Raw genomic sequence first — 24,667 nt, 5'->3', positions numbered from 1 at the left:
GCCCGGGCGCTGGGGATGGCTCCTTGGCCTCTACCCCAGGCACTAGAGTGGCTCTGGTCGCAACAGAGTGACGCCCTGGAGGGGCAGAGCATCACCCTCTGGTGGGCAGAGTGTTGCCCTTGGTGGGCGTGCCGGGTGGATCCCAGTCGGGCGCATGTGGGAGTCTGTCTGACTGTCTCTCCCCATTTCCAGCTTCAGAAAAATACAAAATAAAATAAAATAAAATAAAAGCAGTAAGAGAAAAACAGTCAATCATTTACAAAGGAACCCCTATAAGGATGACATCTGACTTTTCAACAGAAACACTTGAGGCCAGAAGGGAATGGCAAGAAATATTCAATGTAATACAGAATAAGAACCTACAACCAAGACTTCTTTATCCACCCAGATTATTGTTTAAATTTGAAGAAGAAATAAAAAGCTTCCCAGACAGAACCCCCCCCCCCCCCAAACAAACAGACAAAAAAAACTCAAGGAATTCATTACAACCAAACCAATGCTGCAAGAAATGTTAAGGGACCTGTTGTAGACAGGACAAAGCAGGTGGAGGGGGGATATATACATACATACATACATACATATATATATATATATTTAAATAAAAATGGCAATAAATAACTACATATTAATAATAACCTTAGATGTAAATGGATTAAATGCTCCCAAAAGACACAGGATAGCTGAATGGATAAGAAAACAGGACCCATACATATGCTGTCTATAGGAGACCCACCTCAAATCAAAAGATACACATAGACTAAAAGTAAAAGGATGGAAAAAAAATATTTCATGCAAATGGAAATGAAAAAAAAGCTGGAGTAGCAATACATATATCAGACAAAATGGACTTTAAAACAAAGGCTATAGTAAGGGATAAAGAAGGTCACTACATAATGATAAAGGGAGCAATCCAATAGGAAGAGATAACCATTATAAATATCTATGCACCTAATATAGGAGCACCTAAATATATAAAGCAGATTTTTTTTTTTTTTTTTTTTTTGCATTTTTTTTCTGAAGCTGGAAACAGGGAGAGACAGTCAGACAGACTCCCGCATGTGCCCAACCGGGATCCACCCGGCACGCCCACCATGGGGCGACGCTCTGCCCACCAGGGGGCGATGCTCTGCCCATCCTGGGCGTCGCCATGTTGCGACCAGAGCCACTCTAGCGCCTGGGGCAGAGGCCAAGGAGCCATCCCCAGCGCCCGGGCCATCTTTGCTCCAATGGAGCCTTGGCTGCGGGAGGGGAAGAGAGAGACAGAGAGGAAGGTGTGGCGGAGGGGTGGAGAAGCAAATGGATGCTTCTCCTGTGTGCCCTGGCCGGGAATCGAACCCGGGTCCTCCGCATGCTAGGCCGACGCTCTACCGCTGAGCCAACCGGCCAGGGCTTAAAGCAGATTTTGATGGACATAAAGGGAGAGATCAACAGCAATACTATAATAGTAGGAGATTTTCATACCCCACTAACATCACTGGATAGATTCTCAAGAAAGAAAATTAACAAAGAAACAGCAGAACTAAGGGATACACTAGATCAACTGGATATAATATGATAGATATCTTCAGAACCTTTCTCCCTAAAGTAGTAGATTATACGTTCTTTTCAAGTGTTCATGGTACATTCTTTTTAAGCGTGCATGGTACATTCTCTAGGATAGACCACATATTAGGGCATAAAGTGAGTCTCAACTAATTTAGGATGATTGAAACCATATCAAGCATCTTCTCTTACCACAATGGCATGAAACTAGAAATCATACTCGATGGGCAAAAGTTAAAAGCAATCCCCTTAAGATCAGGAACAAGGCAGGGATGCCCCCTTTCACCACTCTTGTTCAATATAGTTCTGGAAGTCCTAGCCACAGCAATCAGACAAGAAGAAGAAATAAAAGGCATACAAATTGGAAAAGAAGAAGTAAAACTATAATTATTTGTTGATGATATGATACTGTACATAGAAAATCCTAAAGATGCAGTAAAAAAACTACTGGATCTGATAAAGGAATTTGGCAAGGTGTCAGAATATAAAATTAATCCTCAGAAACCAGAGGCATTTTTATACACCAACAATGATCTGGCTGAAAGAGAAATTAAGAAAACAATTCCCTTCACTATTGCAACAACAAAAAATAAAGTACCTAGGAGTAAATTTAACCAAGGAGGTTAAAGAGTTGTACTCGGAAAATTATAAAACATTGATAAAAGAAATCAAGGAAGATACAACGAAGTGGAAGCATATACCATGTACATGATTAGGAATAATAAACATAATTAAAATGTCCATATTACCCAAAGCAATTTATAAATTCAATGCAATTCCTATTAAAATACCAATCACATACTTTATCGATATAGAACAAATATTCCAAAAATTCGTATGGAACCAACAAAGAACACAAATAGCCTCAGCAATCTTGAAAAAGAAGAATAAAGTGGGAGGTATCACACTTCCGGATGTCAAGTTATACTACAAGGCCATTGTACTCAAAACAGCTTGGTACTGGCATAAGAACCGGCGTATAGATCAATGGAACAGAACAGAGAACCCAGAAATAAACCCACACCTTTATGGACAATTGATATTTGACATGGGTGGTAACAGCATACAATGGAATAAAAGCAGTCTCTTTAACAAGTGGTGTCGGGAAAATTGGACAGCTACCTGCAAAAAAAGAAAACTAGACCACCAACTGACATCATTCACAAAAATAAACTCAAAATGGATAAAAGACTTAAATGTAAGTCATGAAACCAGAAGCATCCTAGAGGAAAACATAGGCTATAAGCTCTCCGACATCACTCTCAGCAATATATTTGCTGATTTATTTATATGCGCAAGGGAAATAAAAGACAGAATAAACAAATGGGACTATATCAAACTAAAAAGCTTTAGCACAGCTAAAGACAATATGAACAAAATTAAAAGGCAGACCACACAATGGGGACCATATTCGACAATACATCTGATAAGAGGTTAATAACTAAAATTTATAAAGAACTTGTAAATCTCAACAACAGGAAGACAAACAATCCAATCAAAAAATGGGCAAAAGGAATGAATAGACACTTCTCCAAAGAGGATACAGATGGTCAATAGGCATATGAAAAAATGCTCAACAACATTAATCTTTAGAGAAATGCAAACTAAAACCACAATGAGATACCACCTCACACCAGTCAGAATGGCATTCATCAACAAAACACGTAATAAGTGCTGACAAGGATGTGGAGAAAAGGGAACCCTTCTGCATTGCTGGATGGAATGCAGACTGGTGCAGCCACTGTGGAAAAGAGTATGGAGACTCCTCAGAAAATTAAAAATAGAACTGCCTTTTGACCTAGCTATTCCACTTTCAGGAATATATCCTAAGAACACCACATCAATGATTCAAAAGGAAAAATGCTCCCCCATGTTTATGGCAGCATTGTTCACAATAGCCAAGATCTGGAAACAGCCCAAATGTCTGACAGTGGACGAGTGGATTAAAAAGCAGTGCTACATATATACAATGGAATACTATGGTGCCATGAAAAAGAAGGAAATGTTACTCTTTGCGACAACATGAATGGACCTGGAAACTATTATGTTAAGTGAAATAAGCCAGGCAGAGAAAGAAAAATGTCATATGACCTCACTCATTTGAGGAATCCGACAAACAATATAAACTGAGGAGCAGAATAGAGACAGGATCAAAGGATTCAGAGGGAAGCGGACAGAGGGTAAGGGGATTATAGGGTGATAGGATGGGATGAGAGCAGAAAAGCAAAAAAAGGAAGGGGAGAGGGCATTACAGGAAGGGGGACAGGGGAGAGGTACTGGGGAACATGGGGGAGGGGAGGAAGTATTCGGGGGGGACACTAGAATCTATGTAAACACAATAAATTTAAATAAATTTAAAAAAAACAAAAAAAGGCAGTCTCCTTAGTAAATTGTGTTGGGAAAATTATTGGATAGGTACATGCAAAGAAATAAAACTAGACCACCAACTTACAGCATACACAAGAATAAACTCAAAATGGATAAAAGACTTAAATGTAAATCACGAAACCATAAAAATCCTAGAAGAAAACATAGGCAGTAAAATCTCAGATATATCTCCTAGCAAATTGCCGATGTATCTCCTCAGGCAAGGGAAACAAAGGAAAAAATAAACAAATGGGACTACATCAAACAAAAAATTTAGCACAGCAAAAGAAACCAACAAAATTAAAATATAACCCACTGAATGGGAGAACATATTTGCCAGTGATAATCTGATAAGTAGTTAATTTCCCAAATGTGTAATGATCTTATACAACTCAACACCAAAAGACAACCCAATTAAAAAATGGGCAAAGGACCTGAATGGACAGTTATCCAAATAGGACATACAGATGGTCAATGGACTAATGAAAAAATGCCCACACCACTAATTATCAGAGAAATGCAAATTAAACCACAATGATATATAACCTTACATCTGCCAGAATGGTTATCATTTGATTTCACAAAGATACAGCCCTATGTTTATTGCAGCATTATTTACAATAGCCAAGATCTGGAAACAACCCAACTTCTCATCAGTACATGAGTGGAGAAAAAGGCAGTGGTATATTTACACAGTGGAATATTACTCAGCCGTAAAAAAGAAGGAAATCTTACCTTTTGCTACATCATGGATGGACCTGGCGAGATTATTATGCTAAATGAAGTAAGCCAGTCAGAGAAAGACAAATACCATATGATCTCACTTATCATATATGTGGAATCTAATGAACAAAATAGAAACAGAGGCATGGACACATGGAACAGACTGACAGCTGTGAGAGGGGCGGGGGGTTGGAGGTTTGAATGAAAGAAGGTGAAGGGATTCACCAAAAATCATATATATATATATAATATATATATATATTATATATTATATATAACACATAGACAAGACAACAGTGTGGTGATAGAGGTAAATGCGGGTGGGGGCTAGGTGGAGGTGAGCAAAGGCAGGGACGAAAAGATACTTTGCTTGGGCACAGTGCAGTGTGCTGATGCTATTTTATTGAGTTGTACATTTGAAACCTGTATGGTTTTGAGTACCAGTGTCATCTCAATAAATTTTTTTTTTTATTTTATTTTTTTTTTTTATTTTTTATTTTTTTTTGCATTTTTCTGAAGCTGGAAACAGGGAGAGACAGTCAGACAGACTCCCGCATGCGCCCGACCGGGATCCACCCGGCACGCCCACCAGGGGGCGACGCTCTGCCCACCAGGGGGCGATGCTCTGCCCATCCTGGGGGTCGCCATGTTGCGACCCTCCTGGGTGTCGCCATGTTGCGACCAGAGCCACTCTAGCGCCTGGGGCAGAGGCCACAGAGCCATCCCCAGCGCCCGGGCCATCTTTGCTCCAATGGAGCCTTGGCTGCGGGAGGGGAAGAGAGAGACAGAGAGGAAGGCGCGGCGGAGGGGTGGAGAAGCAAATGGGCGCTTCTCCTATGTGCCCTGGCCGGGAATCGAACCTGGGTCCTCCGCACGCTAGGCCGACGCTCTACCGCTGAGCCAACCGGCCAGGGCCTCAATAAATTTTTAAAAACAATAATGAAGCTCATTATGGAAAATACAAAAGGGATGAATTAATCATAATCCTACTGTAGAGATGAACAAAATGTTAATATTCTAGTATTTTCTATACATCTTATAAGAGCTGGAACATGCTGTATATTTAATTTGTATCCTTTCTTTTTGCTTATTATTAAATTATACACATTTCCCCCTGTTGTTAAAAGCCCTCCATGAGCCTCTTATCAGTTGCATAATAATGTAGATACCTTGTAAAATATATGGTATGTGGATCACACTCTAAAGGTATTTTTGTGCATACATTTTTGTCATTTTTCTTATTATTTCCTTTAAAATTAATTCCAAGAACTAGTATGCTGAGTTGAAGGTTATGAACAGTATGAATATATTTTGATGAGTCATGCTGTGGAAAAGTTGTATCAGGGAGTGCATTTTCAATTTTTGATAGATATTTTAGTATTATAAATTAAAAATGCTTATGCTGCCTGACCTGTGGTGGCGTAGTGGATAAAGCATCAACCTGAAAATGCTGAGGTCGCCGGTTCGAAACCCTGGGCTTGCCTGGTCAAGGCACATATGGGAGTTGATGCTTCCAGCTCCTCCCCCCCTTCTCTCTCTCTCCTCTCTCTCTCTCTGTCTCTCCCTCTCCTCTCTAAAATGAATAAATGAAAAAAAAATTTAAAAAAAAAGATTAGAAAAAGAAAAAAAAAATACTTATGCCTGACCAGGTGGCGGTACAGTGGATAGAGTGTCAACCTAGGATGCTGAGGACCTAGGTTTGAAATCCAGAGGTCACTGGCTTGAGCATGGACTCATCCAGCTTGAGTGTGGGGTCACTAGCTTGAGCACAGGGTCACTGGCTTGAGCGTGGGATCATAGACGTGACCCCATGGTCGATGGCTTGAGGACAAAGGTCACTGGCTTGAGCAAGGGGGGGTCACTAGCACAGCTGTAGCTCCCCAGGGAAGGCATGTATGAGAAGCAATAAATGAACAACTAAAGTGACACAACTACCAGTTGATACTTCTCTCTCCCTTGTCTGTCTGTCTTTCTCTGTCTTTCTCACTTGCTAAAAAAATTGCTTCTTTAATAGATGAAAATGGTATGGTTTTTAAATTTTAAATAGAGTTTATTTTTAGAGCAGTTTTATGTTCACAAGTAGAACTGAACAGAAAGCGCAGAGTTCCCACGTTCTCCCTGTCCCCACACATGGACAGCTCCCCCACTATCAGTATCCACAGTACAGTTATGCATTATTATATGTTATGGTTTTTGTTTCCTGCTTTTTGCTTCCTAGAAAGGTTGAACTTTTTTTTTTAATGTGTTCAATGATGTTTTGCTTCTCTTTTGTAGCAAAAGAGAAGCTGTTTTTCTTTTTCTAAAAATTTTTTATTTTATTTTAGTGAGAGGAGGGGAGGCAGAGAGACAGACTCCTCCTGCATGTGCCCCAACCAGGATCCACCTGGCAAGCCCACTACAGGGTGATGCTCTGCTTATCTGGGGCCATTGCTCCACCGAAAATGGAGCCATTTTTTAGCTTCTGAGGCAGAGGCCATGGAGCCATCCTCAGTACCGGAGGCCAACTCACTCAAGCCAGTTGAGCCAGGGCTGCGGGAGGGGAAGAGAGAGAGAGAGAAAGAGAGAAAGAGAAGGGAAAGGAGTGAAGAAGCAGATGGTCACTTATTCTATGTGCCCTGACTGGGAATCGAACCCAGGACATCAACACACTGGGCCGACGCTCTACCACTGAATCAACCGGCTAGGGCAAAGTGCTGTTTTTCTTTGCTTAGTGATTTTAAGATTGAGAAACAACTCAAATGAAATGATGCAGGCATCCCCAAACTACGGCCCCCTGAGGCCATTTATCCGGCCCCCCTCCGCACTTCCGGAAGGAGCACCTCTTTCATTGGTGGTCAGTGAGAGGAGCATTGTATGTGGTGGCCCTCCAACGGTCTGAGGGACAGTGAACTGGCCCCCTGTGTAAAAAGTTTGGGGACCCCTAGTAGAGCCTTTGTCATTTCTAGTCTGATGCAGTGTTTCTCAAGGAATGGGCTATGGACCATAACTTCAAGTCTGGGCACATTTCCTATCTTTGGTTCTTTGGGAGTGGGGCCTAGGAATTTGTGTGTTTAATAAGCCACATGGGATCTGTATGCACCTAAAACATATAGGAGAACCACTTAAGCCTTATCACAAACAGAGATTTGAAGCATTAAATACAAAAAAATACACAATACTTTTTATTGACTGTAACTGAGTGTTATTTCCTATTAAGAGAGTGCACACCAGTGCCTTCTCTTCAGTGGGGGAGTGTCAGAACCGGATTAGTCAGATCTGAAGTTTTACAAGAATATGTTGGGATGACTAATGTTTTGTCATTCACAGGTGATTGTAACTGGCTTGCATTCTTCTTAATAAAGCAGGTTCATTCAGTAAAAGCTGGAAACTACAGCAAATAACAGATAGGTCTAGAAGTGCCTAATTCCTTACAGCGAAATACTTTTAATCATCACTGTCACTTCATCTATAGTGGCTCAACCTAGGTTTCCAATAAGAAAAAACAAAGAATCCTTACATTTCTAATTTATTTTTTTATTTTTAATATTTTATTCACTTTAGAGAGGAGAGAGAGAAGTGGGGGAGGAGCAGGAAGCATCAACTCCCATATGTACCTTGACCAGACAAGTGCAGGGTTTCAAACCAGTGACCTCAGCATTCCAGGTCGACGCTTTATCCACTGTGCCATCACAGGTCAGGCCACATTCCTAATTTCTGCTTTTTACCAGGAAGTGTGAAAACTCTAAATAGTGTATGGAAGTGTACTTTTCTGTATGGATGTTATACTTAAAAATAGTTAAGAAAAGTGAGCGTAAAAACAATTTATGCAAGCATAATTATATCATCTAATAAGGCTTTCCTGTTCATTTGTAAATTGGACTGCAAATTTTTAGTATATCAGAAGTCATCAACTCTCTGGGACTAAATACAATAGGACCAAGTATATATTGATACATATGAATGTATTCTTAAGAAACCCCTTGATTGCTATAGGAGGTAGTGGGAAGGTGGTGGCGTAGTGTGCCTTCTTTTACTATTCCCAGTTCCAGTGCCATCTTCCTGAACAGCTGGACTAGGTGAGCGGGAAGGCCTGGGGAGCCAGGAGAGAACTAGCCTGGGAGAGCCTGAAAGTGAGGTCCTGGACACTGTGGTTTAGACGTCAGAGAGGGTAGGCCAGTTTCAGTGCCTTGCACTGTGTGAGAGCCAGTGTTCTGTGCTCACTGGAGATGGAGGTGGAGATGCGGAGGGCCTGTAGTGGTGGGCTACCTCCCTGCTGCTTCTAGGCTGGGAGGGCTGCCGAGAGTGGGACACAGAGGGGCTTCCTCCTGCCGCCCCACCTGGACATAGGCTCTGTGCTCTTACTGGCTGCACTTCCAGTTCATAAGCTCCTCCCACTATGCCCAGGACCACCTACTCATCTCACTTCAGTGATCACAGAACAAGAGGCAACATCACACCTAAGGGGCCCCAGCAGCCAGAAGGAGGAAGAATAAGCACAGTCCTTGGAAGAGGCCCAAAGAAAGTAAGAAACAGGTGGACCTTGAGTGAAAAATAATTAGGACATGTTATGGACTGAATGTTTGTGTGCCTCCCTAAGTTCATATGTTGAAATTCTAACCCCAACGTGATGGCATTTGGAGATGGGGCCTTTGGGTGGTAATTGGCTTTAGATGATGAGGTCATGGGGTTGGGGCTCCCATGGTGGGATTAGTGCTCTTGAGGAGGAAGAGAGATCAGAGCTTTCTCTCTGTGCCATGTGAGGACACAACAGAAAGGTAGCTGTCTGCAAGCCAGGAGGAGGGCCCTCCTTGGAATGCAGCCGTGTCAGTGCCCTGATCTCACTTCTCAGCCTTCAGAACGTCGAGAAATAAGTGTGTGTTGTTTGTTCACCACTCAGCCTGGTATTTTGCTAAGGCAGCCCCAACTAAGACAAGGTATTTAAAGACATCCAGGTACAGCATTAAATTTCTATCATGAATTTAAAAATTTAAAAGTCAGTAGATGAACTAGAAACAATGATAGTTATTTTTTTGTGTGTATGTGTGTATTTTTCTGAAGCTGGAAACTGGGAGGCAGTCAGACAGACTCCTGCATGCGCCCGACCGGGATCCACCCAGCATGCCCACCAGGCCGCGATGCTCTGCCCATCTGGGGCATCACTCCGTCGTGACCAGAGCCATTCTAACGCCTGAGGCAGAGGCCACAGAGCCATCCTCAGCACCCAGGCCATCTTTGCTCCAATGGAGCCTTGGCTGCTGGAGGGGAAGAGAGAGACAGAGAGGAAGGAGAGGGGGAGGGGTGGAGAAGCAGATGGGTACTTCTCCTCTGTGCCCTGGCCGGGAATCGAACCCAGGACTCCTGCACACCAGGCCGACTCTCTACCACTGAGCCACTGGCCAGGGCCAATGATAGTTACTTTTAAGAATGAATTAGACCTGATCAGTGTGGTAGTGCAGTGGATAGGGTGTTGACTCGGAATGCTGATGTCCCTGGTTCAAAACCCCATGGTCTCGGGCTTGAGTGTAGGCTTGTGGGCTTGAGCACAGGGTTGCTGGCTTGAGTGCAGAATCAACAAATGATTCCCAAGGTCACTGGCTTGAGACCAAAGGTTGCTGACTTGAAGCCCAAGGTCACTGGCTTGAGCAAGGGGTCACTGGCTTGGCTGGAGCCCTCCACTCAAGGCATGTATAAGAAGCAATCAATGGGCCCTGGCCGGTTGGCTCAGTGGTAGAGCGTTGGCCTGGCGTGAAGGAGTCCCGGGTTCAATTCCCGGCCAGGGCATACAGGAGAAGTGCCCATCTGCTTCTTTACCCCTCCCCCTCTCCTTCCTTTCTGTCTCTCTCTTCCGCTCCCACAGCCAAGGCTCCATTGGAGCAAAGTTGGCCCTGGTGCTGGGGATGGCTCCATGGCCTCTGCCTCAGGCGCTAGAATGGCTCTGGTCGCAACAGAGCAATGCCCCAGATGGGCAGAGCATCACGGCCTGGTGGGCATGCCGGGTGGATCTCGGTCGGGCACATGCGGGAGTCTGTCTGACTGCCTTCCTGTTTCCAGCTTCGGAAAAATACAAAAAAAAAAAAAAAAAAAAAAGCAATCAATGAACAACTAAAATGAAGCAACTATGAGCTAATGCTTTTTACTCTTTTCTCCCTTCCTATCTCTCTCTGAAATAAATAAAAATTTTTAAAAAAGAATTGAATTAATTGACCATGAGACAAAGTAAAAAAAATGGTGAAACATCAGAGCCAAATACAAAGAGGGAGAAACCATGAGGGAAAAGATACAAGACTTGGAGGACAGATTCAAGATACCCCACATATGAATAATAGGAGTTACAGAAGGAGACAAAGAAGCAGATGGAGAAGAAACAATAATAGACAAACATAGAAGAAAATTGATCTGAGTTGAAAAAATATCTACAGATTGAGAAGTTCACTGAGTTCCATGTGGAATTGATTTAAAAAAAAAAAAGAGCCACAGATAGATACATTCTGATAAAATTCCTGAACTCTGAAGATGAAGAAAAATATTTTGCAAGCTTCTAGGTGTAAGGGGCCAACGTACTTATAGAGGAAAAAACATAAGGCTTCCTGTTGGCCTTGACATTCCCTGGGAGGAAAGGCCTTTAAGTCATGAATTCTATACCCTTTCAATTTATCGCTCGTCCTTCAGGGTGAGGGAAGGATGATTATTGACCAGGTGGTCAAAATATTCAGAATATTTTGTCCAAGTGTCTGATCTGAGGAAAATGCTAGAGAAAGGACTAACCAAAGTACTAGGGGAAAATGAAAAAGAGAAGCTCAAAGGTCATCAACGATCCCTGTGTCCTTTCACATAAATGGATACTGAGAAATGCCTGGGACTGAGTAACAGATGTGCTAAATATATAATATAATTATATATAATATATATAATATATATATTGAAATAGAAGAGACAGTCTACAGGCAAAAATCCTAATTATAGCCTAACTGGAAGTATTGAGTTATTTTAGCAAAGCCTAGTTGGGGTAGGGGATGGGCAACAGGGGAGAAAAGTAAAATCCTTCCAAATAAGTCCTCTGGGATAGTAGGGTGAAAGAGGATGAAGGAGGGTGGGTGTGAAGGAGTGCTGAGTTCTTGGGTTGAGGAGAGCAGGGCTGGGCAAAACAAGGCCTGGAGTGGACTTGTATGTGGAATGAGCACTGGAAGCAGGAAGGTAACCATTCATGGGATGGCAGTGTCCGGAACGTTTCCCAGTTAGTGAGGGGAGGAAAGGCAATCAATGGCAATCTGATTAAACTAGTCAAAATAAAGAAAAGGGGAAAGGGAACAAGAACAAATAAAAGCAACATAAATTGTAAATATAAAGTGAGATGAAGGGACAAATGAAAAGCACAAACATAGCACCTCATGTCATGATTGAAAGCACAGTCCCTGGAGCCAGGCTTTCCGGTTCAAATCCCAGCTTTGTCACCTTTTGACTTTGGCTTTGGGCAAGTTACTTAACTGCTTAGGATTTCACCACCTGGGAAATGGGGATGATAATAGTACCTCCTTTATAGGGTGTTGTGGGGATTAAGTGACTTAACATACCTAAAGCACTTAAAACAGTGTTTGCTGGTGTACAGTTAGATCAATCAAGTGTTTGCCTATTATTATAAAGTACAGTAGCAATGTTAATATTCAGTAAGATGGAACTGAATAGTAAAAGCATTAAATCATATAAAGATGGTTCTTATATAATGGTTATGGCCACTTATTGTAAATCCGTATGTGCCAAATGGCAGCTAAATACATATTTAAAAGTATTAAAAGTGTAAGAACTTGATGGAAATACTTTACAATGGGAGAATTCATAATACCTATTTTAAGAGGGAGAGATCCAGTAGACAAAAATAAATAAGATCTAGAAAAAATGAACAATAGAATCAGCAAACTCAATCTAATAGACAATTTTGAGCCTTTTGTTCCTTGCATAGCTTTTTTCATGGAACATTTTAAAAACTCAATCATGTGCCAAAAAGCAAACCTTAATACATTTAAAGTCTTAAATATATTACATACTATGTTTTTAATCACAGTCCAATACAATTAGAAATAATAAAAACGATGAAAAACACTTAGCTTGAAAATGAAGAAATACAATTTTAAGTAATCCTTAGATCAAAGACGAATTCAAAATTGAAATTAAAACAATAAGCCTGACCAGGTGGTGTAGTGGATAGAGTGTTGGACTGGGATGCAGAGGACCCAGGTTCAAAACCCTGAGGCTGCTGGCTTGAACGTGGGCTCATCTGGCTAGAGTGTGGGCTCACCAGCTTGAGCATGGGGTCGCTGGCTTGATCGTGGAATTATAGACATGGCCCCACAGTAGCTGGCTTGAGCCCAAAGGTCACTGGCTTGAGCAAGGGGTCACTCACTTTGCTGTAGCCCCCCACCCCCGTCAAGGCACATATGAGATGAGAGAGCAATCAATGAACAACTAAGGAGTTTCAATGAAGAATTGATGCTTCTCATCTCTCTCCTTTTCTGTCTGTCCCTATCTCTTTCTCTCTCTCTCTCTCTCCCCCTCCCTCCCTCTTTCTCTCTCTCTCTCTCTCTTTCTCTCTCTATCTCTCTCTCTCTCTCTCTCTCTCACACACACACACACACACAGAAAAACAAAAAACAAAAACAACAATGAAAAAGCCTGGCCTTGCCTGTCCTGTGGTGGTGCAGTGGATAAAGTGTCCACCTGGAACGCTGAGGTCGCCAGTTCAAAACCCTGGACTTGCCCTGGAAGCATATGGGAGTTGATGCTTCCTGCTCCTCCCCCCTTCTCTCTCTCTTTCTTCTCTCTAAAATGAATAAAGTCTAAATAATAATAAAATATTAGAAAAAGCCTGATCAGGTGGTGGCATTGATAGAGCATCAACCTGGGACCCTGAGGACCCAAGTTTAAACCACGAAGTCCATGGTACAGGCTTACCAGTTTGAGCACAGGGTCACTGGTTTGAGTGTGGGATCATAGACATGACCCCATGGTCTCTGGCTTGAGCCCAAAAGTCACTGGCTTGAAGCCCAAGGTCACTGGCTCAGGTGGAGCCACCCTCTCATCAAGGCACATAGGAGAAGCAATCAGTAAACAGCTAAAGTGCCGCAGCTATGAATTAATGCTTCTCATCTCTCTCCCTTTTTGCCTGCCTTTGTCTCTGTCTCTTTCACTAAAAAAATAAATAAATAAAACATAAGAAGAAAAAAGAAAAAGAAAACATGTCACACCCTACCTATGGACACAGAAAATACTGTACTAAAAAAAAAAAGTCTTCATTATTAAGAAAGAAATAATAAAAATAAAGGAAAATTATAGTCATCTTTTAAAATTAACCATAAATAGAATAAAGCAAAAAAAAAAAAGAATAAATATTCAAGCTGACATCAAACAAATAGAAAATGTATTTAAGAAAAAGTTGAATGGGAAAGGATCCAAGAAACCAAAATCTTTTTCTTTGAAAAGGAGAGAGAAGGTGGTGGTGGTGAGGGGGAGTGTGAAGGACAGAATGCAGTAGAGGAAGGGGTGGGGGAGGGATGTACCAAAGAACAAGGGAATATTCAAAAGAAACATCTGATGGAAGCATTTGCTTTTGAGGGGTCTCCTGCCACTTAGGACTCAGGTTTCCTAGTCTGCCTGCCTGCCTGCCTGCCTGTCTGTCTGTCTGCCTGCCTGTCTGTGCTTCAGCTTCAGCTTCTTTTCTGTTTTTAGCAGGCAGCATTGCAGAGACCTGGCTAGCCACTTGCTACCCATGTGACTTTGGGCACATCATTTCAGCTGTTTGTGCCTCACTAACTTGTGGGTCACATGAGCATCCCGAGTACCTCCCTCGCAGGGGACATGTGTCGGTTTGGTGCATGCCAGCACCTGCCAGTACATGCTCAGTAAACCCCAGGGATGTCCTCATCATCTCCATCATTCCTTTGAAGGTTTCCCAGGATGGCATGTATTTCCCATGAGACACCCTTCTGCCATTCCAGTATAAATATTGCCATCGAATAATTACTAGAAGATTAGCATTTGTTCTGTTTACTGTGTACCAGGCACTGTGCTAAGTGCTTTATGTGTATCTTATGTAATAGTCACAGTGGCCTTATGAGTATAGTCGTCATTCCTGTGAACAGATGAGGAAAAGGAAGCTCAGAGAACTTACATCCTTGGTCAGGATCACACACCTGGAGGAACCAGAATTTGGACTCTTCTGTCTGATGCCCTCCTTGCCTTTGATTTATTACTTCTTAATAAATGTAAGGATTATTCACCTAAAACAATAACTATCAAAAAACATCCTGTAGTTGGTAGAAAGAGCTCTGAACTGCATACCAAGAGTCCAGGGTTCTGGTCTGGGCTTCGACTCTTCTGCAGCTAGACCTCCATCAACTCGTTTGACATCCGAGTGTCAGTGTTGGTATTGGTAAATTAAGGGGCCCGGTGTGGGTGGAATCCCTAAGGTCTCTCTCTCTGTCTAAGCCCCCGTTTCTCTGTATATGTCAGGTGACAGTTAGAAAGGGGCCTCTTACAAAAGGAGTTAAATATCCTTTTTTTTTTTCTTCCTTTTCCAATGAGAGGAGGGAAGATTGAGAGATAGACTCCCGCATGCGCCCTGACCCGGATCCACCCAGCAGCCCCTGTCTGGGGCCATGCTCTGCCCATCTGGGGCCATGCTTGCAAGTGAGGTATTTTTAACATCTGATGCGGAAGCTCCACAGAGCCATCCTCAGTGCCTAGGGCCCATGCACTTAAACCAATCGAGCCATGGCCACGGGAGGGGAAGAGAGAGAGAGAAGGGGGAGGGGAGGGGTGGAGAACCAAATGGTCACCTCCTGTGTGCCTGACTTGGAATCGAACCTGGGTCATCCACACATCAAGCTGATGCTCTAGCACTGAGCAAACCAGCCAGGACCAAATAGTCTTACTTAAAATGGTTTTGTGGCATCATGTAAACACTCAGATGACTCCCATGTGGATTTTTGTGTTGCCTAGGTCCTCCAGGAGCAGATCCGTGCCCGGGACAACATTAGCTATGGAACTAATTCTGCCTTAAAGACTCTGGAGTTGCGTCAGCTGTCGGGTTTGGGAGATCTTCGAGGGAGAGTGGCCAGGTAGGAGGCCAAATGTTTGGGACTCCACTCCTCAAAGCTATTTTTCATAAACTTCATTTTAGTGGGGAATATATTCATGAAGCCCCAAAGCAAATTCTTTGCATTCTTCTCGTACATCCCCTCTTTGCCCATAAAATGTAACAGCGGCCGTTAGACCTAGATGTGAGCGTGCCATGATTTCTTGTGCTTCTGCAATGGGAGTTGTGTGCATGGAGAGAGATGGTGGGAGAGCCCAGCTGACCAGTGTCATTTGGCAGGGTAAATTTATTGAATCCAATAATGCAAAGTTGGGACTTATATTTTGCATGGCATTTAAAAAATTTAATTTTTTGTGTGTTGTCTGTTTTCATTTTTTAATTTATTTTTTCCTTTTTATTGAATTTAGTTCTTATAATTCATTTATTATTAAATTATTCTTCAATTTCAGTTGACATACAATATTATATTCCTTTGTACAATATAGTGATTAGCCATCTTTTTTATTTTTATTTATTTATTTATTCATTTTAAAGAAGAGAGACAGAGAGAGAGAGAGAAGGGGGAGGAGCAGGAAGCATCAACTCCCATATGTACCTTAACTAGGCAAGCCCAAGGTTTTGAACTGGCAACCTCAGTGTTCCAGGTTGATGCTTGATGCACTGTGCCCCCATAGGTCAGGCGATTGATTAGCCATCTTTATACCCCAATAAGTCTAGTACCCACCTGATACTATGCATAGTTATTACAATATTAATAAGTATGTTTTCATTTTATTTTCTAAACGTGTCAGTCCAGGGTAGATTGGAAATTTTAGAAAGAGCTGTTTCCCCTTACATAGTATGCAGAGTGCTGTCCTAGCCCCTCACTACTCAGATTGTACTCACTGGACCCGCAGTGTACTACCTGGGAGTTCCTTGGAAATGCCAATAGTCCCTAAAGTGTTTGAGGGCCTCTTCTGCCCTCTGCTGCTGTTAAGAGTCAAGCATATGTCTATACAGGAGCTGTATATGTCTATGTGGGGTTCATAGGCAATTTGAATCAGCCTGCGGGGAAGTTGAGTGGTTTGCGAGGGGTGGGAATAGAGAGAAGGGACTCAGGATCCAAGGCCTCCTTGGAGCAGAGAGTGGTAGTGTGAGGAGGTGTTCGTGCACACACCCGAAGGGCCTGGAATGTTGGGCATGTGTATTTGGGTCTACTGGATGAATGTCAGTCTAGTAGCAGAGATTAAATGGAGGCTTGGTTGACTACTTTTGATTGGTTTTCTATCTTCTTCCACGTGAACACTAATCTCCTTAGTATGATCCTTAATGGACAGAAACCCTGCTGACTTCCTCACCTCTTTATAGCCTTGCACTATACCTTTCAGTAGTGATCAACTGCTTATATATTTCCTGAAGGGGCAATGCTCTCCTATTTCAGTGCCTTTGCACATGCTGTCTTAAACCCAGAATGCCTTTCCCCTTCTTTTCTAACTTCTAGTCAGCCTTTAAAATCCTGTTCAAATGTCACCTCCTCCAGGAAGTTTTCCCTGATACCCCACCCTCCTGAGCCCCCTAGCATTCTCTGTTCTATTGAATATCTCTATTGTCTTCACTGTCTTGGGGTGGAGTACCATCTTTTATTTATGTAGCTCAAGTGTCTGGGAACAGTCCCTGGAAAACAGTAGATACTCCATAAATGTTTGTTTGGATGAATGAATGATCTAGAAAATCACTGTAGTAGGATGGGGAAAAAAAAAACGGAATCCTTTCTGTGGAGATTGGCTTAAAACAAGCCCCAGCTCAGTTATAGCTTTCAGAACAGTGAGGAGTTAGAAGAACGTAAGAGCTGCAGGGCAGAGTAGGGGCTACAGAAGAGCTTTGAGATCTCAGGCACTTTAGTTGCAAATGAAGAGTAAGTGAGCCAATATATGTCAGAGGCTGAGTGCAGTTCATGGAACAAATAAACAAATAGCAAATGGGAGCTGTTATTGTTATTTCAGGGGCAGCAACAGAGAAATTATGCTCAGCAGTGAAATTATCCTGGTTCTAATTACATCACGGATAAATTATCTTGAAATACTTTTAGAAAATTTACATTTTTTCCCTGCAGTTTTTTATTAACTACTCTACCCAGCTTGTTCCTTCATTGTAACATACTTTTACTCTGAAACAATGAAAAAGTGTGTTGTGAGTACCACATGTTTTTGCTTTGTTTTATATTTGTCTTTCCCCTATAAATGGCCATGAGACTTTAATTTTTGAAATAAACTCATGTGAAATAAAAAATTTGGCTTTCTTGCAATGATTTTGTGATTGTATTGAAGGAAAAATGTATGAACATTTTAAGTGATGTTCTTAAATTACTAGGCTGCTATATTACTTCAGATTTATTTCATTGTATTTTGGATCCATTGGTAAAGCAGTTGGTAGGAAACAGGCCCTGATACCTCTCCTGTAGATCCGGCTAAGAGGGGCAAAGGCAATTTTACCCTGGAGGTGAGAGATACCCTTACCCCCACTGGGCATAGCACACCCTAAAATAGACTTTCTCAGAGTTTCCCATTCCTCCCTAACTCAGAGTTCAAAAAGTTTAGCTTTCATCTTTTTACTGGAATCTTGTTCCATTTTTGCCCTGTCTTCTTAATTTTCTCAAGGTTCAATGGCCACATCCACTTTCGTCTTGGAGGTCTGTTTGCATGGTTAGAGAATTATCTGGATACTAAGGCAGATGAGCAAGTTCTTGCAAAGTAAGCAAGCCAGGTGCAAAGAAAAAAGCAAACAGATAACATTTGACATCAGATTAAAGATTTTTTGTCTATCATAAATAATGCTGTTCTGAACATTCATGTAGTTTTTGTGTGGTTATATGTTTTTATTTCTCTTGCATTTATTTATATAGCTAAGAGTGTAACTGTTGCCCTGGCCGGTTGGCTCAGTGGTAGAGCGTCGGCCTAGTGTGCGGAGGACCGGGGGTTCGATTCCCGGCCAGGGCACACAGGAGAAGCGCCCATTTGCTTCTCCACCCCTCCGCCGCGCTTTCCTCTCTGTCTCTCTCTTCCCCTCCCGCAGCCAAGGCTCCATTGGAGCAAAGATGGCCCCGGCGCTGGGGATGGCTCTGTGGCCTCTGCCTCAGGCGCTAGAGTGGCTCTGGTCGCAACATGGCGACGCCCAGGATGGGCAGAGCATCGCCCCCTGGTGGGCAGAGCATCGCCCCTGGTGGGCGTGCCGGGTGGATCCCGGTCGGGCGCATGCGGGAGTCTGTCTGACTGTCTCTCCCTGTTTCCAGCTTCAGAAAAATGCAAAAAAAAAAAAAAAAAAAAAAGAGTGTAACTGTTGAGTAATACAATAACTTATTTAACCTTTTGAGGAACGGAACAGATTCTTTTCCAAAGTGGCTGAACCATCTTACGTTGCCAGCAGCTGTGTATGAGGGCTCTGATTTCTCCACATTCTCTCCAACATTTATATGTCCTTTTGATTGTAGCCAACCTAGTGGGTATGAAGTGGCATCTTGTGGTTTGATTTACATTTCCCTTAATGACTAATGATGTTGAATCATTTAATGTACTTACTGGTGATTTGCATCTCTTCTTTGGAGAACTGTTTATTCAGATCCTTTGCCCATTTTAAAATTGGGTTATTTGTCTTTTTATTATTGAGTTGCAGCTCTTTATATATTCCAGATGCAATTCTCTTATCAGATATCTGAACATTTTTTTTCCAATTCTGCTTTCATATTCTTAATTGGGATCATTTGGTTGTTTTTTAAAAAATATATTTCTATCTCTTGCCTGACCAGGTGGTGGTGCAGCGGATAGTGTGTCAACCTGGGACACTGAGGACCCAGCTTTGAAACCCTGAGGTCGCCGGCTTGAATGCGGTCTCATCTGGCTTGAGCATGTGATTGATGGCTTGAGCGTGGGATCATAGACATGACCCCCTGGTCATTGGCTTGAGCCCAAAGGTCACTGGCATGAAGCCCAAGGTTGCTGGCTTGAGCAAGGGGTCACTGGTTTATCTGGAGCCCCCTCTCTCTGCTCAAAGCACATGAGACAGCAATCAATGAACAACTAAAGTGGCAGAACTACCAGTTGATGCTTCTCATCTCTCTCCCTTCCTGTCTGTCTCTCACTCTCTCTCTCAAAAAATCTTTTTCTCTTTATTCATATCCTCTGTTTCATGAGACATTGTCATTGTAACCTTGTTTTGCTTTTAAAAGCATGTTTCTTTTATTTCTTTGATATTCTGTATTTATAATGACTGCCTTGAATTTTTGTCTTTTAAATTGAACACCTGCTCTCTCACAGGCAGCTTCTTTTGTCTGCTTTCCCCGCTGTGTATAGTTCACATTTTCCTGTTTCTTTGCATGTCTCAGAATTTTGGTTAATAACAGGACATTTTAGGCAATAGATTGTTGTAATCTGGTGTGCTGACACACACACTTGGGTTTGATTTTATTGTTGTTTGTTTGTTTAATGACTTGGCCGGACTATTTTAGTGATGTCTATATCCTCCTTAATAGGAAGCCTCAGATGTCACTCCTCAGTAGGTACAAAGTCAGCCTGCGATGCTGGTGGTTTTAGCAAGGCTTTCTTTGTCTCTTTCCCTGATCTTCTATTAATCTGTCTGCCTCTGCTACTACACCCAAATCTTAGGCTCTACTAATTGCTAGCATACCGCTCTACTGTTTTGACAGTGCCCTAGAATATAAATTACTCTATGTTCTGCTTCAATTAAATTGTTGCCAGCACATAAGGGCTTAATGCTATGCATATGCAATACCTCTGTCATCATCACACACATATACGTATGTTGATGATTATATAAGATGAGAAAATATTTTAAATGGCATTGCTTTTGGTGTGCTATGCCGCCACCCACAAGCTGTAAGAGAAGTTCTGCTTAAGTATGTTGTCCAAGTCATATCTGTTGCTAGACCTTTGGGGACTCTGTTGGACTTTTGACTGTCTTTCATTGATCTGTTGACCAAGAAATAGAGTCATTCTGCCACCTGATGGCCACAACTAGGAAGTGTACTGGGAGATAGCTGCCAGAAGACTGGAAAAGGGAATATTTGGATTCTCTAGAAAACATAAAGGATGAAATAGGACAACTGGTCAGATTCAGTGCAAATTTTTGTTTAAAGGTATTGAGCACATATGCAGCTATGTCACAGTGCAAGGCTGTCTTTTATGAGTGTTTCTCTTTAATTTTTAAAATTATACATTTACTGATTTTAGAGAGAGGGGAAAGAGAGAGAGAGAGACAGAGAAAGAGAGAGAAACATTGATTTGTTGCTCCACTTATTTATGCATTCATTGGTTCTTTCTTTAATCTTTTTTTTTTTTTCTTTAAGCGAGAGGGAGAGAGAGACAGAAAGGGACAGACAGACAGGAAGGGAAAGAGATGAGAAGCATCAATTCTTTGTTGCGGCATCTTAGTTGTTCATTGACTGCTTTCTCATACATATGTGCCTTGACCGGGGGGGGCTCCAGTGAGCCAGTGACCATAGGATCATGTTGATTCCACACTCAAGCCAGCAACCCTACACTCAAGTCGGAATAGCCTGTGCTCAAGTTGGTGACCCTGTGCTCAAGGCTGGTGACCTCGGGGGTTTTCAACCCAGGACCTGTGTCCTAGGCTGACTTTCTATCCATTGTGCTACCACCAGTCAGGCTATTGCTTTAAAAAAAAATTGTAGCGTTTTAACAAAATTACTGAACTAATCAAGTTGTTCAACTTATAGAAAATATGAGTCAACACCAAGTAAGGCCTTAAGAAGTTTGGAATAATTGAAACGGTAGCTTACTTTCTTCAGCATCTCTAATAAATTAAATTTTCCAGTGGTTTTCTCAGTTTGCTCGCCATTGTTTTTTGCATCCCATTCCTTATCTCTGGATCCCTGTGCTTATTACTGAAGTACCTTTTTTAGTGACGCCTTCCATATGGGCTATGAGAAATATATTTCTTAATCTTTGTATTTCTGAAACTATCTTTATCTTTTTAAAAAAATTTTTAATTTTTTAAATTTTTGACAAGAGACAGAGAAGGAATCAGAGAGAGGGACAGACAGGGACAGACAGACAGGAGGGGGAGAGATGAAAAGTATCAATTCTTCATTGCGGCACCTTAGTTGTTCATTGATTGCTTTCTCATATGTGCCTAAACCAGGGGGGGCTACAGCAGAGTGAGTGACCCCTTGCTCAAGCCAGTGACCTTGGGCTCAAGCTAGCGATCTTTGGGCTCAAGCTAACAACCATGGGGTCATGTCTATGATCCCACGCTCAAGCCAGCGACCGCGCTCTCAAACTGGTGAACCCGTGCTCAAGCTGATGAGCCAGCAACCTGGGGGTTTCGATCCTGGGTCCTCAGTGTCCCAGGTTGATGTTCTATCCACTGCGCCACCACCTGGTCAGGCACGTCTTTATTTTATTTTTCATTTATTCTTGAATGGCAGGTTATTTTTATTCAATTCATTTTTTATAATATTTTTTAAAGGATACCAACACATTTTTTTTTTATTGATTTTAGAGAGGCAGAGAGAGGAAGGGAGGGAGCGAGTGAGGGGGGAAGAGAGAGAGAGATTGAGAGACCAGCTGTGCACACATTGGTTGCCTCCTGTACACACCTTGACCCAGGACCAAAGCTGTAACCTTGTCTTCGTGGGATGATGTTCCAGTCGACTGACCTAAACAGCTAGGGCTTCATTCAGTTCTTAAAAGATATTTCTCCATCATCTTGTGATATCTGTTGTCTTCTGATATCTGTTGTGTGCTGTCTTACAGTCTGATTTTGGTAGTTTAACGGTCTTTAGTCTCTGGTAACTTTTAAGATTTTTATCTTTATCATGGGTTATCTGAATCTCCCCAGGCTCTATTTATTTTTAGTTATCCTACTTTGTATTCATTAAATAGTTGAAAACTAATGGCTTTCTTCAGTTTTATGACATTGCCAGCACTCACACCTTAAATATTGCTTCTCTGTCCTTCTCTTCATTTCCTTGTTTTGGAACTCTTCAGCTCCTCTTCACTGATGTTACCATCTCTTTACTTGTTCTCCTTGTTTTGATACTATTTTTCATGTTTTGGATCTCTGTCTATCTTCCCTACATTCTGAGTGAGCTCCTTGCTACTATCTTCTAATTCACTGATTTTATCTTTGGTTATATCTAAAGTCGAGTTTGTGAAGGCTGTTAAGACAACTGTGTTGTTTGTTCCCAAGATTTTTAATTTTTTCTCTTTTATACACTTGTTCTTTCATCTCTGCCTGTTTTTGTTTACTAATTTAGCTATTTAGCGTTCTCTTGATGGATGTTAATCTATCTTTGATTTTTTTTTTTTTAGTATCTTAAATATATTTATTTTAAACTCATTGATCCACTTTTTTTTTTAATGTTTTTCATAGTTAGTGGAGCTCCACTCAGGTCTCTGTCTGGTTTCAGTTACCCTGGTTATGAGTGGAGCCAGTTCTTGCCCTTCGTGGCCTGTGGGAACTAAAATTTCTTCTTACTGCTGTTGGTTTTCAGCTACAGAGTCCCAGCCAGCTTCTAACACCAGCTATAGCAAAACATATGCTTTGCTCTATCTTCTGTACCATCTGTCTGCTTTCCACTTACTCTTCTCTTTTTTGCCCTTTGGGTTTATACTCCCTTTTTAAAAAAATTCATCTGGTATCATCCTAATAGATTTTCAGGAGGGTGCCCATATAAGGGCATGTGAGTTATCCACCCTATTTAACTGAAAGACCAGGTAGTAGTTTCTATTTACAACATTTTAATACATAGTGATTACTAAATTGGTTAAATATTATAGCTTATTAGAAAGCCTACCAAGCACTGGCATGTTCTCTAGTCTTTATTCATGGCTTATAAACTATAAATGTATATATAATAGTTTATTGTCTCTAGCTTCTGGAGGTATATATAATCAAGCTTTTGTTAATTAGTATGCTGTTTTTAATTGTTGATTGCAAATATTCTAGGATGAGACTTTTTTTTTTTTTTTCATTTTTCTGAAGCTGGAAACAGGGAGAGACAGTCAGACAGACTCCCGCATGCGCCCGACCGGGATCCACCCGGCACGCCCACCAGGGGCGACGCTCTGCCCACCAGGGGGCGATGCTCTGCCCATCCTGGGCGTCGCCATGTTGCGACCAGAGCCACTCTAGCGCCTGAGGCAGAGGCCACAGAGCCATCCCCAGCGCCCGGGCCATCTTTGCTCCAATGGAACCTTGGCTGCGGGAGGGGAAGAGAGAGACAGAGAGGAAAGCGCGGCGGAGGGGTGGAGAAGCAAATGGGCGCTTCTCCTGTGTGCCCTGGCCGGGAATCGAACCCGGGTCCTCCGCACGCTAGGCCGACGCTCTACCGCTGAGCCAACCGGCCAGGGCTAGGATGAGACTTTTTTTAGTATGTAAATCATTTACAGAATAGTAGATAAATCTTGTTCAGGTCTCAATGCAGATATATTTCTCAAAGAAAACATTCCCAGTGCTTTGATGATGATTGTAGACTGCTGATTTACATAAGTGTGACTGGCCATAGGCTTGTTCTTCTTTGTATGTATTTGTAATGACTTGTTCAGCAAGTTTCTAAACAATCTTCTGAGCTGATTTGTCTGACTCAGAAGGATAATGAACAAGATGTCAAATGCAATCTCCATCAATAATAGGAAAATATACAGATAAGCTGAATAACATTTTGGTAGTAGTGGCAAAAAAGGTGTTTTTTTTTCATTTCTAGATAGTACAGTATATGAACTGGACAGATAAAGTTTCTACTATACTGTATTTTATATAGAAGATGTGAGCATCAAAGAAAGGAACCATTGGTCATCTTAGCTGCTGACAGCACAGAAGTAAATGATTTTCGGGAGTGGGCCTGGAAGAGGCTGTAAACGGAAAGGCAGAAACCACTGGCCAAACCAAAGATACGAGGCTAGTGTGTTCCAAGAGGAAAGTTTATTTTAAAAGCGCCTGGATGCAAGCAGG

General features: G+C 42.0%; 1 protein-coding gene across 2 annotated transcripts in view; it reads left to right on the top strand.

Moving 5' to 3' along the window:
• FAM81A (family with sequence similarity 81 member A) overlaps positions 1-24,667 on the top strand; it is a 114,597-nt gene that overhangs the window by 64,180 nt on the left and 25,750 nt on the right. For both annotated transcript variants that reach the window (XM_066276170.1, XM_066276171.1), the window contains exon 4: positions 15,604-15,722. In XM_066276170.1, the coding sequence (XP_066132267.1) occupies positions 15,604-15,722 (119 nt within the window). The remainder of the gene's footprint in view (positions 1-15,603; positions 15,723-24,667) is intronic.

This window comes from Saccopteryx bilineata, chromosome 4, assembly GCF_036850765.1.
Source record: "Saccopteryx bilineata isolate mSacBil1 chromosome 4, mSacBil1_pri_phased_curated, whole genome shotgun sequence".
Classification (NCBI taxonomy): Eukaryota; Metazoa; Chordata; class Mammalia; order Chiroptera; family Emballonuridae; genus Saccopteryx; species Saccopteryx bilineata.
Note: the sequence above shows the minus strand (reverse complement) of the source record. Positions and strands in the feature narration are given on the sequence as shown.